Below are 18054 nucleotides of genomic sequence, written 5' to 3'. Positions count from 1 at the left end.
TTGTTGCACTTAATTGTCTTAAAAAAATGTCACTTTGGATTTTGGTGTGATATTAGGTTTGCTATTATTATTTACAATTATTATTAATATTTTATGTGTATTCCATTATATGTCCTAAATAACTATGTGCATGTCTTACAGGTGGAGGATTTCCAGCCTTTGGCCAGGCCAAGCCTGTTGTGACCGGCAATGGCTGGACACATGGTCTCAAGCAACCCTTTCCTGGTTAGTAAGACATCTACATGGCATGATTTCATGCAGATGCAGATTGTCACTAATGGAACAATATGACAGACAGTAATGCAGACACTGTCTATGGCTACAAAACAAAAGTGATGGTGTGTGCAGAGGGAGAGGTTGATCCCCTCTCCTCTATTTAACCTGTGAACTGGCTTGGCCCCTACTGAGCCACAGTGTATAATCAAACTGGCTGAAAACTAAGTTATTGCATACAGTGTATTCCATTCATTATGCTGCAATTCTGTACATATTATTTTTCTTTTAGGAAATTAGCTCTTTGTGCATATCAGTATTTGTATCTTACACATGAGATTTGTTAAGACAGAGCTGTTGCTTGGAAAAGCTGATTGGTACTGCCAGTTACCGTATTTGTAAAGAACCAAACTGTTTATTTGTGCAGAATCATTTTAAGGCAAACTGTTCTCACTAAAGAAAAAAAAAACAAAAATGAATGCATATTCTGTTGTCGAGAGATGGATGGAGTGAATGCCTCATCAGGGATGGGAAGGGGACTCATTTCTCTGCCATCCCCTGCACTGCTGACAGGTCACAATGCTCCTGAACTACAGTCAACCACATCCATATGTGGGTAACAAGAATGGCTGACGAACTGTAAACCACTTACATTGGATATTAGAGAATTTTAAGTTAATATGTAAATATATACAGTATATATATTAAAATGAATTTTAAGTAAGAAGAAATTACCAAACCATTCATTTATATGGAAGTATGGAAATCTTGTATATTTGTTTTGTATAAAAAAAAAAAAAAGATATATATATTCATGGTGTTGCAGTCAGTAATTTGAAGCTTTTTTTCCTTTTAAACTGGTTTGTGTCCACAGTGTGGACTTAAAACACAAGTGGTTATCTCATCTTGCAGCATCAGATTCCTTGTGTTCAGAATCTTCAAATCCTTGAGATTCATTTTTGTCTGGAGGAGTTGTCTCTTTTTTATTTCTCTGTGCTCTCCAAATGGTAAACAGCCCCCGAAGTGAAAAAACAAAGGCGATGACCGAGAAGTAGCTGGCATATATGGTGAACTGAAAAAGAGCACATGATTTTAAGAGTTGTGTAACAGTGGAAACACTGCTGCATGTGTTTTCATATCAGATAGCTCACCTGAGGAATGATGGCCAAGCCCAGTCCTCCACTGTCAACCACAACAGAAGTGAGAATCGTCTGTAGAGTCAGTGCTCCAAAGTTGTTTGCTCCAAAGACCAGTGCATATCTCTCCATTGACAGGTCAGCTGCAATCTGGTACCTAAGACACGTGTGTGTTGTTTTTTTTTCATTTAAATGTTCTTTTTCTTGTAATAAAATTCGGTCTGAATCATGGGCTAAAATATAACCACCTTATATCAAACCACATAACATTCTTACATGGATATTGTTATCAGCAGCATGTACAGGCACTTGAAAACGATGTAACCAGTGTAGCACACCCAGATGTTGCTGATGAAAGTCATGAGGAAAAGTGCAGCCGCCCCAAGTCCAGAGAAACCACCCAGAGCCAGCTCTCCCCACTGCTCCCATCTGACCTCAGTGAAGCCTACACCATAGGCTGTAGCTGCACCTGCAAAACACACAGATTTAGGATTATTGGAGTAGAGATGACAATTAAATAAGCACTGAGAAAATTGGTATGATATCTATTAGCAAAAGCTGACATGTCATTTTCTTTAATATATATATACTTTAAATATGGTATAACAGTAGAATTCCATATAGTGGCCACAACAACTGGACAGTCAACACCATAGGTTCTGCTTGCATACAGTTATTCCTTTCCTAATCTGTATTCTGCACTGGAAACCTTTTTCTGATGTTACTTACTCAACAGGTTGGCCACTGCCTCCACGCCTCCATTGTAGATGCTGAAGTTCTGAGAAGGCTGAACGTGCTCCCACAGCACCTGCAGGGTATATTGCATATTGCTCTTTTGTATGTCAGGGTGGGTTTTTCCTGCATTTGATCCTTTCCAACATTTGAATTTCCGTCCGTTTAATCATTCCACTGTACGTAATTTGAACTGGAAGAACTGGGACACACTTTGCTCTCCTGTAACCCCACTTGGTGATTAGACAGGTGGATTTGTTGTATATTACATTCATGATAGCATGGCTTTTAATTTGGTTCGTGTTGCCTTCAAAACTGACCTGTACATAGTTGGAAGTCTGGTTATAGCCACAAGTGGCCATTGCCCACCACAATGACCAGTAGAGTAGCTGTCTGGAGGAATAGCACTGACAGAAGTCTCTCCACAGCTGGAGGAGAACGTGGCTGCAACTCATTGCGCCAACAGACTCCTCATAGTCCTCAGTCTCCTCTTTGACAGCATCCTCCTCTGTTTCTCTCATTCTGTCCACCTTTCCATCTATCATTTCTTCCAGGGACAGCTTTGATCCACTTGTGTGTGCGTCCTCCGTCCCCTCTCCATTGCTCTTGGTTCCTTGTGTTACTGTTCTCTGTCCAGTGTGTTTACGATGAAAGAACATGCTCTGCTGTGGCATTGGCAGGAGGCAGGATGTGAGGAGGGCGATCACGGTGAGAACTAAAGTAAACACCATGATGTTATTGTAGGACATGAGGTTGAAGCTGACGAGCAGCTGACCCAGAACAGAACCCACTGTGTACCCCAGGAGCTGGACGCTGCGGCTGTAAGAGGTGGCCTTTCGGTACTTCTTCAGATCTACCACACTGTAATAAACAACACAGTCAAAATGTCATGTCTATACAGCAGTGCAACATTCAGTTCCCTGACACCTCACACTGCAGGTGCCATGCTCTGCCCTTTGACCTTCAGTACATGACCTGTAGATGTAGGAGAAATAGGCCACCTCGGTGGCTGTCACCACCCCGTAGATGAACTGCATGGCCTGCATGGCTGGTACGCTTTTTGTCCACAGCAGCATTGCTGTTGTGATGAAGAGCATCACACATTGGAAAACCACCACAGGCTTGTAACGCAACCAGTCAGTCAGCAGGAACACTGGCACCAACACAGACAGGTAGGAGTATGTCCACACCGGGAAAATTTGATTATTAACCTGATGGGGAAACACTGTTATCAAAAATAATACATTTGAAAGGGCCATTGCATAAGATGGAAATTGTATTGCTTCATTTTGAGGTTTTATAATCGTGATTTGATTTTTACCACCAGTTATACACTCTTATAAAGATTGTGTTTAACTCTTTACTGTGATTCACCAGCTTGGCTCTTTTGTATTGATTTAACAAAAATAACATGAACATATTTGCAAGTACAAAAAGTTAGGCATTGTAGATTTATGTAATACATACTCTGCCATGACTGCTCTTTTGACTGTCTAAATGATATTATTATATTTTTCTGATGTATGATCTGCTTCACTAGTTTACAGTACATTGTCTTTGCTTTTGTACCTGCTCTGTTGTCAGATTCTTGTCCGGCCCTGTCAAGTACGGGATCAGGAAAGGCTCCAGAGGTTTAACTGTGCAGAAGAATCCGTAGATGCACAGCAGAGTAGTGGGATACCTCCAGTCTGACCTCCACCTCTTCACTGCCTCCATCTTCTGCCTTTTTTCTACCAGTTTCAGGTGTGTGTATGTGCTCTTCGTGCAGCTGTGCAGCTCTTTCTTTCTTGTGTTCTTGTGGGAAACACCCAAGGCTGTTTTAAGGGTTGAGCTTCATGGTTTGTCAATCAATAACCCGGTCAAAGAGCAGCACAGCCTTGGTAATGGTCCGGCTCAAGCCGAGGTACACATATACCAAATTAAACAGGCAAACTCAGGACTTTGTCTTTAATATACTTTACTAACAATTGCAGCTTTATTGTGAATTTTGACTTCCTCTTTAAATTCTTGTAGAGATAACAAGTTGTAGAGATATTATGAAAAACACTGATGAGTCAGCAACTGAAGACCACTGTGGTGTCTCTGGGCACCATAGAAATGCTCAGATTTGCACATATTAGGGAACAGTCATGTTTAATTATTTTATTCCCTGTAAACAAATGAAACAATCTTCTGCTTATTTAGTACTAACCAGACTATAACACTTTGTTATCCTTGGTCAGAAACGTTCAGCAGAGATCACCTCCGCACTGGGCTCTTGTTCCTTGGCCCCTGTCTGCCCAGGACTGTGACAATTTACGCAGGCGGTGTAAGTCCCTCGAATCAAAAAGAGCACCGAGATGGCAGCATAGTAGCTGCCGTAGACGATGAACTGCAGAGAGAAGCTTCTGTCATCCACAGCCTTATTATTTCAGTCATGCCCAGGATCCATCTACATCTATCATGTCTTAATGCAACACTTATGACCACCAGGTGTCACTGTGTCCTCACATTTTATTGTTTATTAACCAGCAGAATATATATACAAGTGCTAAACATTCGCGCTCTGTCAAGAAAGTATAGAGCTAAGAAGTGTATGAACTTACCTGCGTCACAATGTCCAGTCCCAGTGCAGCTTCATCCACAAAAATGACCGTAATGATGGTCTGCAGTGAGAGGGCCACAAAGGTGTTGACCCCAAATGTCAAAGCATAGCACTCCATGGAGAGGTTAGATGCAATCTGAAAACTTAAACGACAAAGGGGATATGAATTTTGAGAGATGTTACAACACGCAAAGACGAAAAGAGGGAAAAGTGTCAAAACAATTAATCAATTTGTTGATTGACAGAAAGTCAGTTAATCATCTGAGTCACTTTTCAAGCAAACATGACAAATATTTGTCTATCTGGTACCAGTTTTTTAAATGAGTATTTTCAGCTTTTCACTGTTGCATATCTTTGTAAATTGAATTTCTTAGGGCTTTGAAATGAGCCATTAATATGAAAATGCAATGACTGTTTTATAGACAAAATTATGAATCAAGTAATGGAAAAAAAAAACATGAAGGAAAATAGCTGGCAGATTTGCCATTGTTGCAGCCCTAATCCAAAACCAGCCTCCTTTGTGTGTGAAGCTTGTTTTACAGAAGGATCTTCTTAACAATCCCTCTTAGGAGTTGAGAAAATTATTTCAGGCTTTGTGCACTACTGTTCCTCAGACAGAGAGGAACTAATTAAAAAGAGCTACGGTAGAACTGCAGAATAATAGTTTGGTTGGAGGAATTCTACGGTGAACTTACGTTGTAATGGTGATGAGAAGCATGTAGCAGGATTTGAATATGACGTAACCAGCGTAGCATACCCAGATACTGCTGGTGAAAGCCATCAGAAACACAGAACCTGCCCCTACAGCTGAGAACAACCCTAATGCCAGCTCTCCCCATACGGCCCAGGTCACCTTGATGTGGCCCACAGAGAAGGCTGCTGCAGCACCTGGCCCATTGAATAGAAAAATGAAGTGATTAATATGCCATTCAAGTGGATATTACCTCCATTGTGTCTGTGCATCCTTCATTCATTAATCCTAACAACAACACTTCTGTCTTTGGACACTGGCAAAAAAAGGAGGATGTGCCTTCTAAACAAAACCTTATGCACACCCATGCTTTTGCTGGCCTGCACACCACCTGCCTACTATGATGAAATGCTTTAACCCGGGTCCTGGAATCAGCAATAATCAAAGAACCCATTACCTTCTAACTCTATCTCCTTAATTGAAGCAATTACTCTTCTTCTTCTCATGCTGAGCCAGGTTGAGCGTAAGCCAGCAGGGCCATGATGCTACTATTCCCTTTCAAAATCAATACACATTTTCCATTTAATCAGGTATCCCATATAACCAAGAATGGCATGACTGCTTTCTTTAATTGCAAGTTTTTATAGGTCTGTGTGCCATCAGACATGGTACCTTTTAATAACACTGTTAAATTTTATTTTGCTCTGTATAATGTGGTTGTGCTGCAGTCTTCATCTTCTCCCTCTGTGTTCACTGAACTCCTGGTTCCTGTTCTCAATGTGATGAATGTCAGTGGTCCCATGCTTGTCAATCTTCTGATCTTCTGTGAGATTACAGTGTTCAAAAGCAATGTTCACTCTTTCATTAAATGTGCTTTTGTTTACATTATTCTGCGATGTGGCTTGTCCTGCTTCTGTGATAAGGTTAAGGATGGTAATATTCATGTAAATACATGGTGATACTGAATCAGATTGAATCAGATTGAATCAGATTGAAACAGCTTAAACAGGCGAACAACCAGGCTTACCTACAAGAGAGCATGCAGCCTCTACACCCCCATTGTAGATGGATGAGGTGGCAGATGATTCTATATGGTCCCACATCAGCTGGATGTAGTTGAAGACCTGCACGTAGCCAGCTGTGGCCAGAGCCCACCACAGGGACCAGTAGACTAAATGCCTGCATGGTGGTCATTATGATAAAGATTATGATCATGAATGAATACATTATAGAAAAAATGCACAATGAATAATCATTTCATTTGTTTGTTTGCTGCAGCAAAAATGCACTGAACTATGATATGGGTATCATATGGGTATCATATCATAGTATATGATTTGTATCAATTAAAAAGTCAGAAAAAGAAAATGCCTGGAAGAGTATGACTCCCTGAAGCTTTGCCAAAGTAGATAGCCTGCAGTGGCTACATTTTCCCTGCTGCACCAGCCGGGGCTGCCATTATGCTCCATTTGCTCCTTCCCTGAGCCAGCTCCATCCTTATCCGTCACTGGTTCCTCAGGCCAGTGTGCTCCCAGTGGCCCCTCCTGCTGGGACAGTGAGTGTACAGCTGCAATGTTTTTCCCTTTGAAGAACATGGTCCTCTGAGGCATGGGCAAACAGAAGGAGATGAGAAAAGCCATGCTCACAATCCCCAGAGTGATGGCATTGATGTAGAAGTAGTCCACTCCTATTGATAGGAGTTCATAATTCATCAGCTCCTACAGTTCTTCATGCAGTGCAGCTCCATCATAATTATATAAGCATCTATTTTTGTAATCCGGGCAAGGTATATGTAATGTGAAGAAAATACAGAGATACAATATAATTCTAATGTTTTTATTATTTATTGTGTATTAAGGCTTGGAAGCCCTACCTGCGAAGGAGACGAGCACTTGGCCAAGGCTGGCGCCAAACGTATATCCAGCCAGCATTGCACTGCGCAGGTAACCAGTGGCTCTTTGGTAATTCTCAACTGGAATTATGCTGTAAATGTAGGAAAAGTAGGCCACTTCTGTGGAAGTCACCACGGCATAGTTGACCTGTTGATGGGACAAAACATCGTTAAAGAGACTGCAGCCTTTGATGAAGTCCCTTGTACCAGTAATGCTATAACATAATACATTCTATCTTTCGAACTTCTTCTTGAATAATATGCAGCAGTGCAGCAATACCCCATTATGCTTGTAAACAACAGAATTATGGTCTTTCACATTATCTAAATAAAATGATTTTGGTTTTCAAGTAGCTTTTATATCAGGACACATAGCAACAAGTGCATATCTGAATTATAAACACTGCAGCTTTGATTATTCTGACTAAAATTTTAATGCTATTTTAATGCTACATAAGGACTATTATTACTATTTTAAAGTTTTCAATAAGAGTTATCAGTTTTTCAGCAGACCTGAAGGAAAATCATAGCAGGCAGACCAGGGGCAAAGCAGAGCAGGATATAGTTGGTTACGAGGAAGAGCCCCTGCACCATAATGAGAGGCTTGTACCTCAGGAAGTCAGTCAGAAGGAAGACGGGGAAAAGGAACGCCAGGTAGGAGTATGTCCAGATAGGGAACAGGTAGTTGGTCACCTGTGAGAAACAACAAGCAACAAAGAACAAGAATGCTGGTTTAGGTTCACTGTTTCTGTCTGTCATCCATGGCACACATGTCCCACTGTCACTCACAACTAAAGACAGTTAAATAAGATAAATGCTGCTAATAAAATATAAAATACTTGATGAATACAGGCCATGAAGTAACTCTGTGCACACATGTTTGTACATAATGGAATGTGTTTGTCTGCCATGCTTACCACTTCTCCAGAGATGTTCTTGTGTGGTCCAATTAGGTATGGTGTGAGGAAGGGCTCTGCTACTCTGCAGTTAGCAAAAAACCCATAGAGTGACAGGACAGCGGTGGGGTAAGCCCAGCCGGACAACCTCAGCTTTGTCCAACAGCCCATGCTTTTACCCTGGGAGATTTTCTCAGAGATGGTCTTTGCTATTTATTTTCCCACTGAACCACCTCAGTCTGACTACCAGGACTTTAGTGCTTTGAGCTTTCTTGAAACTATCAGTACTCATAGGTAGCTAGAATATACACACATAATCTTTACGATCTGCACGTGCCTTATCACAGTTTATGAGCAACAGACTTTGAGCTGGTAGGACACTGACTAAATGAGACTTTCTTCAGGTTTGGTTAACAGTGCAAACCACGAGTCTGTGATAGATTATACCAGACAAGACGATTTAACAGAGAGAAATTAAACCTCCTTTGGTTAAGCAGAGAGAGGCAAACTGAGCCTGGGAATAAGATGGCTTCCTTATACAGCATAAAGGCATGGATATGAATTATTAAGAACTTATTAGTGAATGATTAATCAGTTATATAACTTTATCTGAGTGTACAAACACACCTACAAAGCACTGATGTAACATTTGTTGTTTACTCATAAACATCATAACGCAAACCCAGTTTGTGAGTTTGGATTCCATGAGCTGCCTGAAGACTCCCAAGGTACTGAGCAGCTGGACCATGAAATATTAATAGAAAAGTGCTTTTTAGTCCTCACTCACCGCATAATTAACTACATCACTGACCACTGGGGGAAAAAAACTATTGTAAAACTCAGAAATTTAGGCAAGAGCCTGAATGATATTGTATACTATAACCTAGAGCTGAATAATGCATGACCCTGTGTAAGGCCCCCAGGATTGAAAATACAGGAGCAGCAACTAACATACGATGCTTGGGTATTCGTTTTAACCATAGACTGTTTACCCAGCTTGTCATGGAAGTGAGTGTTGGGTTGTTTACGTGTGTACTGCGCATGCGTGGTAAATGAGCACGGGCGTGTACGTCGAGTTAGTTGCCATGGCAACTGTTTGTTGATAGGCGACGTGAAGAGGCCTCTATAAACGGCGAACATGAAACTCAAGCGATTCCTTCTCCGATATTATCCTCCAGGTAATTAAATTAATTCGTCCGATTTGTAACGTTAGTTCTTTAAGAGAGAATGTGCCGCTGCTGCTGTAGAGGGATGTTTTCAGCTTTGCTGTTTTCAACAATTTGCTGTAGCCAAACATTAGCTACTCTAATGTTGGTAGTCGGACTTATTGGCATGGTTTACCTCTGTTTTGTCCATGTAAGCCGGCATGAATGGCATTTCCTACAGTAACAGTTTTTTGTTTGTTTTTGTTATCAGGTATAATCCTCGAATATGAGAAAGGAGGGTGTTTGAGGACTAAATCAATCGAGCTTTTGGATTTGACTCCTGAGTGCGTGAGTTGTATCCTATACATTAACAGCACTGTGGCTAACCTTATGATTTTCATGAATGATTTTTTTTTTAATGATTTTTTTTATTTTTTATTTTGAAAATGTGTCAAACTTGCATTTTCCCACCATGCAGAACAAACCCAGATGAGCTTGTGGCAGAGATCAGGCACTCAGAGCCTTTGATCACAGAGTCCCGAGCTGATCAGGTTAAACAGCTGATCCTTCGGCTCCAGCAGAAACAGGGCCAGCAGGACCACCACGGGTTCTGTTTCTTCAAGGTCAGACACTGGACTCATTGCTACCCAAGAATAAACAAATCAACAGTGACCTGCCATGTCGATTCAATAAAATAGCTCCTATTGGTTATACGACAATGCGTTTAGGGTGTGCTTTTAAAATCTATGGTATTGTTTTCTGAAACAACTGGACAAAATTCTTTATCTTTTGTGTCAGTCCAAACTTTTTCGACACATCTATTTTTTGCATCATCGAGGACCTGTTTTATTCCATTCCACACAGTTGAAACAATTTTGGATACGATTTTTGGCAACATCAGCTAATTACAGCTGTATATTGTTTCCCTGATTTTTGCTCTTTATGAATGTTATTTTCATCTGTGGAAATTTAGGAGTTTGAGTTGTGGAATAAGCAGTCACTTCTCCAAAGAGGCACTAGAGAGCAGCAGCGCTTAGGTTACTAAGTCTTACAATTGGAGGACAAGTAACATGATCACTAAAGGTGCTTAATGTGTGTTTTAGTGTGTTAAGGAATAAGCAAAACGTGACTTCTAAGAGGTCGGGGTTGGTTACATGGTTTTTTGCCTGTGTGTAAAACTGGGGAGATTCTCACTGTGCTCAGTGAGGGAAGAAAATCATTCTGGTGGGCCAAGAGGGAGAGGTCTTTCCATTACATCAAAGTCAGATTAATCACATTTATATGTATGGATGTTACACAGGTAATCTTAAAGATGAATGAAGTTAATAACTACATTGAATTGGAGGTTATATTTTCTAATCTTTATTTGGTCTTTTTTGCAGGAACTTAAGGCACACATACTGCCCCTGACAAATGTTGCCTTTGACAAATCAGGTTCAAGGTAGGTTTTCACGCAACATGCAAAAGTCTGGCACTCTGGAGTTTTTGTTTTGTTGTATTGCTGTTTATGCCTCTCTTTTACTCTGTAGGTTTATAACTGGGAGCTATGACAGGACATGTAGAGTTTGGGACACAGCCTCAGGCACAGAGCTGCACACACTAGAGGGTCACAGAAATGTGGTGTATGCAATTGCATTCAACAACCCCTATGGGTAATGAGCAGTTTCAGCAAAGCTTTCATATCATCTGAGAACTACATTGTCCTATTGGACTGGTTTGATGAAGTACTTAGACATTCAGAAGAGCGTTTCATCTTATAATTTACGGTTTCTTTGCTTTGCTTCCTCTTAGAGACAAGATTGCCACCGGCTCTTTTGATAAAACCTGCAAATTGTGGTGTGCTGAGACGGGAAAATGTTTTCACACCTTTCGCGGACACATGGCAGAGATAGTATGTATAACAATCTGTTTTTTTCTGAAAATTATTCAAATGCAGTTTGTTTTTTGTCAATCATTACTTCATGCGCTATAAATAAATATGTCTCTGCCAAATCCTGTCCGGTTTTGTAGCAGAATCCAACTCTAGTAACTGTACAAGAGAGCTTTGTGTGTTGCAGGTGTGCCTGGCGTTCAACCCCCAGAGTACATTGGTGGCCACAGGCAGCATGGACGCCACTGCCAAGCTGTGGGATGTGGAGACTGGGGAGGAGGTGGCCTCTCTGACTGTGAGCTTACTATATCCCACTTGCTCTTTTGTTTTTCTAGGCTCACTTAATGCAATGATCAACTTTTCATGTTCTTCTTAGAGTAATTATTGCTAAAGTGAGTGTTGTTACCCCTGCTGACGGCCATGGTCTTTACCACCTCATGTATATGTACGTGGTCTGACAGGGGATGTAACTGTAACTCTTTAATAAGGCCCTGATGACCCACTCCGAGGGGAGCAGCGACTCCTCTTGATGTGCAGACTGCACGTGGGTCCATGGTGTGACTGGTTGGCTGGCTGGCTCTGTCACAGTGAGGAGCAACTCTCTGCAGCTCTCTCTCTGTTCTTTTAGCACTTCACACCATGAAGAATCAATCACGCTGATAGCAGTCAATTGAGCGTAGAATCTTAAGCGTATGCAAATTTTTTATTTATTTAATTCAGGACTTTCAAAATCTACTATTAAGGCAAAACTCTGTATGTTTATTTTGATGAATAATATTGCCTTTTTGATGTGCATTTTCATGCTTAATGGGAGGCAGGGAGAGAGAGGAAGTGAGACAGTGAGGCATATCTCTCTCTCTCTTTGATTCCACCCAGGATCACACTGCAGAGGTCCTCTCTCTGTGCTTTAACACTGTGGGAAATCAGCTTGTCACTGGCTCCTTTGACCACACAGTTGCCATATGGGACGTTGCTTCAGGAAGGTCGGACATCACTATTATTGCAATGCATGCATCGATCTGTGCATTCGTATGTGGCTTGTGCATGTGTGTCATCATTTATACCGTGCAGCACATGCTTAACATCCATAGATTCTGTATACATGAGTGGACAACTTTATACTGCTTTCTGTTTTCCTCAGACGTGTCCACACCCTGATCGGTCACAGAGGGGAAATCAGCAATGTTCAGTTCAACTGGGACTGTTCCCTTATAGTTTCAGGCTCCATGGACAAAACCTGCAAGGTGAGCTGTACCCAAAGACTTAAAAACCTGCACTTGTAAGTGTGTGTTATTTTGCCAAAAGTTCACTTTTTTCAGACTTGAAATGTATTCATTGCCCAGTGTAATAGTTTCATAGTGATAGTCATTCATTTAGCATGTTAAACTCTCGCAAGAGATGGGTATTTGAGATGGATGGCTCCTCTCATAATTTATATTCTCTCTCCTCCATTTCCCACTTTCCATCTCTTCCCACCTCCTGTCTCTAAGGTCTCCATCATTTAAAGGAGAAAAATTAAATCCTAATTCCTTAATTATGCCAAGATGAGTCATGCTCACAAGAAAGAATTATCCACCTCACTGCATTCCTCTGGAGGGCGATGGTTAAAATAAAGCCACTTAAGACAGCTAACAGCTGCATACAAGAATATTTTATGAGACTTTGTATGTGTCTGTTGACATGCATGTGTGTGTGCTCCAGTTTTGTGCTTATGTGTTTCCCGCCAGAGTGTATGTGTAATTATGTCACTTTTTTTGTTATTTTTATGTATTTGCAGTTGTGGGACGCAGTCCGTGGCAAGTGTGTTGCCACCCTAGTTGGACACAAAGAAGAGGTGCTAGATGTGTGTTTTGATTTAAGTGGTCAGCTCATTGCTACTGCCTCTGCAGATGGTGAGACTTAATTCATTTACTAAAAGTTTACATTACTAGTAAAGTTAAACACCTTAATACACCTTACACTTAATTTACACAAATTTCTTTCTTTTTTTCGGATGCCACAAGTCCTCCAGATTACAATATTCTGGTTCCCTGCAAGTAAACCAACATTTTGAGAAATAAAAACATTAACAACCATTCCTGTTACTGTCTCTGTCAGGTACAGCGCGGGTGTTCAGCGCAACCACACATCAGTGTCTCGTCACCCTAGAGGGCCACGATGGGGAGATCTCCAAGGTAAATCACTAGACCCAAAATGGCTGTTCAGCCATATCAAATGGAATGAAAAGTTATTTCATGTCACCATAGAGATATAAAATCTCTGTTGTTTAAGCAATAGCTTTTGCTTCACTAGGATCTGTTCTGAGTTTTGTTTTGAGGATTTTTTTTTTGTTAATCTTTTTAAAAAGCTTGACTTTTATGTGACAAGTTAAATTGGTATCTATTATTCTGACTTGCAACATTTAAACAGCCTCTTATTTTCACAAAGATATAACAATGGGGCTATTTTTAGCTTTCCACAAATGTGAATATATCCCACAAGATTAGTGCAGTTGTGTCTCTCTGAGGCACAACTAAGAGCTGTATGCTCATGTTTGTGGATGCATCAGGCAACTAACAGGTTTGAATGAGCCTGTGATTTTCATGTGTAACATTGACCATCAGTCTCCAGCTGCATCTCTCCTGGCCAGAGCTGTAAATAGGATATTGCCTCTGTTTGCCTTGTTAACACAGGATAAAGCGAGATGCTGAACTGGAGGGTCCAGGCTTCGGGCGGTTTGGTGCTTATTGTGTCACATGGTGTAGCTTAGCAAGTCTGAACAGAGAGGTTTTAGGTTTTTCATGGGATTATAATGAGGCTTCTGTTGATCTGACTAATTAAAATCTCAGTTTCAGACTAGATTTTCAATGTTTTCTTGGTACATATATGAACATACATGTATGTACCAAGAAAACCCTGGAAAGTGGGATGTATGATTGTGTGTGAATGTGGCATGTAGTGCCAAGCATTTTAAGTGGATGATAAGACTAGAGGAGTGCTATATAAGTGCAGCCCATGTACCATGTCATCTTTGACCATAAGTGAGCATGGTCTCACCTCGTGTCGTTAGTCTTAGACCGCCAACTGTTACAGCCATGCCATCACATATAATCATAGATCCTCATAAACACCCCATTGTAACATGGCCTGTCATTAGTAACGTCAGACAAACACACTGTGCCATAAAGTTTGTGTGTGTTTGACCCCGAATTGATCTTGTTCTTTAATGGGAGTAATTTTATCCGTTTACAGTTTGCCCAGTTTCTTGCTCTGCATGACTGTGTGTTTCCCGCAGGTTCTGGCTTAGATGGTTTCTGTGTATGAGAGACTGAGAAGCTACCTCTGTTTACTGAAACACATCAGGCAGTCAGTAATAAATAGGCTGGATGGAGGATGATTCCAGAGGATTATGACACTAATCTCTCCCTAACAGGACACTTTCCCCCTCCCGTCCATGCTTCTAAACCATGACCGTGTCTTTCCCTCTCTTTCAGTGCTCAGTGTCTTGCTCTGTATTGGGCCCTATTTTTTCCCCTCCATTTCATCATATCTCAATCTCTCCTGTTGTTTTTTCACCTTTTTCCTGTTTTAAATCCTGGAAATGCAAATGCTGGATGTTTCATGGAATAACTGATAACCTGAATGAATGTTTTTTTGTGGATTCTAAGTGGTATTTCTTGTCAGGAATTCTCAAGACCTTTTTTTTTTCATAATGTTTTCAAGCCGAAGCTTTACAAGAAAACACAGACTTCATGAGGCAAATGTACCAGAGAACATTGTACTTCAGGTTACATGGTGTTCATCGGCAGCACGCTCAAAAGAATAAGAAATTTTAGTATGTATGCTGACAACTTTGAGAAAACAGAATTTTGTAACTTTCGCAGTGTGAACCCACTATTTAGGAAATGAGGTTAGAATTAGTATGTTATATAGAACTGGGACACATCTTTAGTCTTGTTTGTTTATACCCTTTTCCTGTCCTTTTCTCTTTCCTTATGTTTTTTTTTCTTTCTCCATCCATTTCAGTCTATTTTCTTTCCATTTCTAGGCCTCTCTTAGCTTCCACTCATCTTCTCTCTCCGGTCTTCTATCTTTGTCAGCTTCTTCTCCAGTCAGTTTCCATTTCCTGTCAGGGGACGCTCCTTGGTGCTCAGTTTAGAGTTTTAATAAAAACATACTTTAGTTCATGGCCATCGAGAGCCAGCTTCATTTAATAATCTCTTCTTTTACCTCACTGTGGGGACATAAAACCATTCAGGGAACGATAAACCCAGGCTATAACACAATCGGCTTCAGCCATGATTTTCATAATACTCTACTGGAAAAACTCTTCACTAACTAACTGGTGCCTTTAACCTCCTTAAGTATTTAAAGTTGAATGACCTCTCTGGAATAATGCTGCTGACATGGTGAAAGTGTTCTAAATTTACTCTTTTTTGTCATTTTAACCACTTCTGGCATAATCTCTTATTCAGCACTCGCTCACTCTATCGCTCATGTAGCCTAACTCTCCTGACTGTAACTCTCTTGGTAGATCTGTTTCAGCCCCCAGGGTACCAGGGTCCTGACTGCCAGCTCAGACAAGACAGCTCGTCTGTGGGATGTTCAGTCTGGAGTCTGCCTACAAGTCCTGGAGGGGCACACCGACGAGATCTTCTCCTGCATCTTCAACTACGAGGGCGACACCATTATTACAGGTATGCGTGCCCCAACACACACTATATATCAGAGAGTTACACATCTATCTGACAACTACGTACTGTTAAAATGTAGCCTTGAGCAGTGAATGCACTTCTCCTCGCCCACCCTCACAAATGCTTGTATTGGAGCAGCCTTCTCAGATGGCAGCCATGGTGTTTCTTGTACTTAACTTTTATATTTACTCTTATTTATGGTTGTTTTATTCTGTTTTTATTCTGTTTGTCTTTCTCATTTGGCAAATAAAGCAATTCTGGTTCTGATGATTAATTGCACATTTTGGATGAAAAGCATGTAGCTGTGTCCTTCTGTGCAACCACCTGTTTGTGTATGTTCTTTCCTGCAGGCAGCAAGGATAACACATGCCGGATCTGGTACTGACACTGCCCTTGACCCATCTTTGGCTCAGGCGGGCATATACATGGACACAACAATCAATTTGTGTTTACCATGTACTGTATGACCCTCTGTGTGTCTTTCTAATTGTGGATTACCATCTGCAAAATCTGCACAGTGAGGTACAGTAAAAGCCAGATTTAGAGAATCTGTGTGAGGTTAAAGTGATACTGCTAATCATCATTTGATTACACAATTTGTCTCTCTAATGTTCCTCCTGTTACTTCTTTTTAATGCTTCACTGGTTCCCTGACTGTACTAACTTTTCATTTACTGTGGCGTTAACAGTATGGTTACTTTTCTCATGAAATGTCATCTCACGTAGTTTGAAATCTCCAACAGCATTTTTGGAAGAGCTTTGGGAATTAAGCTGTGGAGAGAATTTTAGCACATCTGAGCTGGACTCTGCTCTCTGAAATGTTGTTACTGTTCAGTGCAACATCCTGCAACACTCCATCCTTTATATTTTATTCAATCAAACATGAACATTACTGTAAAATTTTGCCTGTTCCATCTTCCTTTCTCAACAACAAAAATATTTTTGTTCCCACTGCCTTGTATGTTTCTGTGACGTCAACTAAGCAGCATTTTCTAAAAGCACAACACAGTGATGAATGTTTATTCAGTGTCTTCCTTGCTGGTATTCAGCTGTAATAAACTTCCCCAAAGATCATACTGCTGTCGTTTTACAGCCTCACTGCGTCTGGGAAAACCTGGCAACACAGTGTAATACTGCTGCAGATAAATGTGCTATTAACCAGTGTTCATTGCCTTCCTGTTGGGGTGATCAAGACTGCTTGTATTTCACATCACAGAAATTTATTGATGTCAAAAGATAAATACATTCAGTTCTACCGTGACAGAGTTTACAGCTGAATCATGTGCTTTTTTTTCCCAATGCTGATGTAACACTAGAGTACCACTAAGTAGAGAAATAAACAGACCAAATTCACTTACAAATTCAACATTACAAACCTCACTCTGTCTTTCTGACATAATAAAAGCTAAAGAGAGCAGTCCACTACTCCAAGGTGCAGCAGTTCCAAATCTACAGTATGTACAGTACAGCTATCCAAAATAATCAGTTCTCAAGTAACATGAACAAGATAACATACTTACTTAGAACTGAATTTCAAGGTCACAACAGAGGTGGTATGTTCGCTGATGAACACAATAAAGATATGGACATTTTGCTTATGTTAAGCAAATGTGCACTTCTAAGTGGCTATCAGAAGAAAGTGGGCTTACATTTCAACAGCCTCTTTTACAAAGTAGTTTTGATACAAAAGGTTTGAGCATGTCGAGTTGTGGGGAGAATTGAACCTGATTTTCCTGTCTTCTGTTGGTACTTTGCTTCACGTGTGTTCATTTGGAATAAATAAATAAACACATAATTTGGTTGTGAGAAACTGTAAACATATATATATTCATATATAATCTAGAGCAGTTAAAACCTGCTGACTGTAACCTCTTGAAGGCTAGGTCATTCCCAAGAGGAACGTCCAGCCATACACCTACAGTTTGGTCTGTCTTTGTGTTTCACACTAGAGAGGTAAATCTGAAAAAAAAAACAAAACAATGCTTTCATTAAAGGGAGACTAGTCCGTCAATGACTGCGAACAGACCAAAAAAAAAAAGCACAACCTCCAAGGAATGGGTGAGCAGTGTGAATTTCTCAAGTATGCTGATCGCGTTGTGCTTTCAGCTTGCAGTAGATGACACTTGGTGTTATGAGACAGGGTAGGGCAAACAGTTAGGAGAGATTTGAGTGAATGACTGAGCATTTTGTGAGTTTTTGTTTGCAGTACGAGGGAAGCTAGTCT

The 18054-nt window shown here is 40.7% G+C and overlaps 3 protein-coding genes across 3 annotated transcripts; 1 reads left to right on the top strand and 2 right to left on the bottom strand.

Moving 5' to 3' along the window:
• Positions 1–1114: 1114 nt before the first annotated feature.
• On the bottom strand, positions 1115–3797 carry slc19a3a (solute carrier family 19 member 3a). The gene is made up of 7 exons (XM_041046598.1): positions 3651–3797; positions 3057–3292; positions 2402–2942; positions 2079–2157; positions 1626–1818; positions 1365–1506; positions 1115–1285 (listed from the first exon to the last, which is right to left on the bottom strand). Exons 1-7 carry the CDS (start codon positions 3795–3797, stop codon positions 1115–1117), a joined length of 1509 nt encoding a protein of 502 aa, XP_040902532.1.
• A 502-nt stretch (positions 3798–4299) lies between these two features.
• Positions 4300–8314, bottom strand: slc19a3b (solute carrier family 19 member 3b). Its single transcript, XM_041046793.1, has 8 exons — positions 8165–8314; positions 7761–7940; positions 7230–7395; positions 6728–7043; positions 6384–6535; positions 5361–5553; positions 4667–4808; positions 4300–4452 (listed from the first exon to the last, which is right to left on the bottom strand). The coding sequence occupies exons 1-8, from the start codon at positions 8312–8314 to the stop codon at positions 4300–4302; spliced, it is 1452 nt and encodes a 483-aa protein (XP_040902727.1).
• Positions 8315–9266: 952 nt separating this feature from the next.
• daw1 (dynein assembly factor with WDR repeat domains 1) lies at positions 9267–16216 on the top strand. The gene is made up of 13 exons (XM_041046759.1): positions 9267–9321; positions 9560–9632; positions 9767–9911; positions 10671–10729; positions 10818–10940; positions 11080–11179; positions 11346–11453; positions 12035–12141; positions 12300–12402; positions 12936–13050; positions 13256–13332; positions 15672–15834; positions 16182–16216. Exons 1-13 carry the CDS (start codon positions 9282–9284, stop codon positions 16214–16216), a joined length of 1248 nt encoding a protein of 415 aa, XP_040902693.1. The 5' UTR covers positions 9267–9281.
• The last annotated feature ends 1838 nt before the right edge of the window (positions 16217–18054 follow it).

This window comes from Toxotes jaculatrix, chromosome 9 (genome assembly GCF_017976425.1).
Source record: "Toxotes jaculatrix isolate fToxJac2 chromosome 9, fToxJac2.pri, whole genome shotgun sequence".
Classification (NCBI taxonomy): Eukaryota; Metazoa; Chordata; class Actinopteri; family Toxotidae; genus Toxotes; species Toxotes jaculatrix.
The sequence above is the reverse complement of the archived record's forward strand: the minus strand, read 5'-3'. Positions and strand labels throughout refer to the sequence as shown.

Excerpts from the sequence above, each read along its gene's own strand:
- daw1 (XM_041046759.1), top strand. The coding sequence starts at position 9,282 with ATGAAACTCAAGCGATTCCTTCTCCGATATTATCCTCCAG. Across the intron at positions 10,730-10,817 it reads TTTGACAAATCAGGTTCAAG|GTTTATAACTGGGAGCTATG; the intron begins GTAGGTTTTCAC and ends TTTACTCTGTAG. Across the intron at positions 15,835-16,181 it reads GGGCGACACCATTATTACAG|GCAGCAAGGATAACACATGC; the intron begins GTATGCGTGCCC and ends TCTTTCCTGCAG.
- slc19a3a (XM_041046598.1), bottom strand. The coding sequence starts at position 3,797 with ATGGAGGCAGTGAAGAGGTGGAGGTCAGACTGGAGGTATCCCACTACT. Across the intron at positions 2,943-3,056 it reads TATTTCTCCTACATCTACAG|TGTGGTAGATCTGAAGAAGT; the intron begins GTCATGTACTGA and ends TGTTTATTACAG. Across the intron at positions 2,158-2,401 it reads AGACTTCCAACTATGTACAG|GTGCTGTGGGAGCACGTTCA; the intron begins GTCAGTTTTGAA and ends TATACCCTGCAG.
- slc19a3b (XM_041046793.1), bottom strand. The coding sequence starts at position 8,314 with ATGGGCTGTTGGACAAAGCTGAGGTTGTCCGGCTGGGCTTACCCCACC. Across the intron at positions 7,941-8,164 it reads AGAACATCTCTGGAGAAGTG|GTGACCAACTACCTGTTCCC; the intron begins GTAAGCATGGCA and ends TGTTTCTCACAG. Across the intron at positions 7,044-7,229 it reads AGTGCTCGTCTCCTTCGCAG|GAGTGGACTACTTCTACATC; the intron begins GTAGGGCTTCCA and ends TCCTATCAATAG.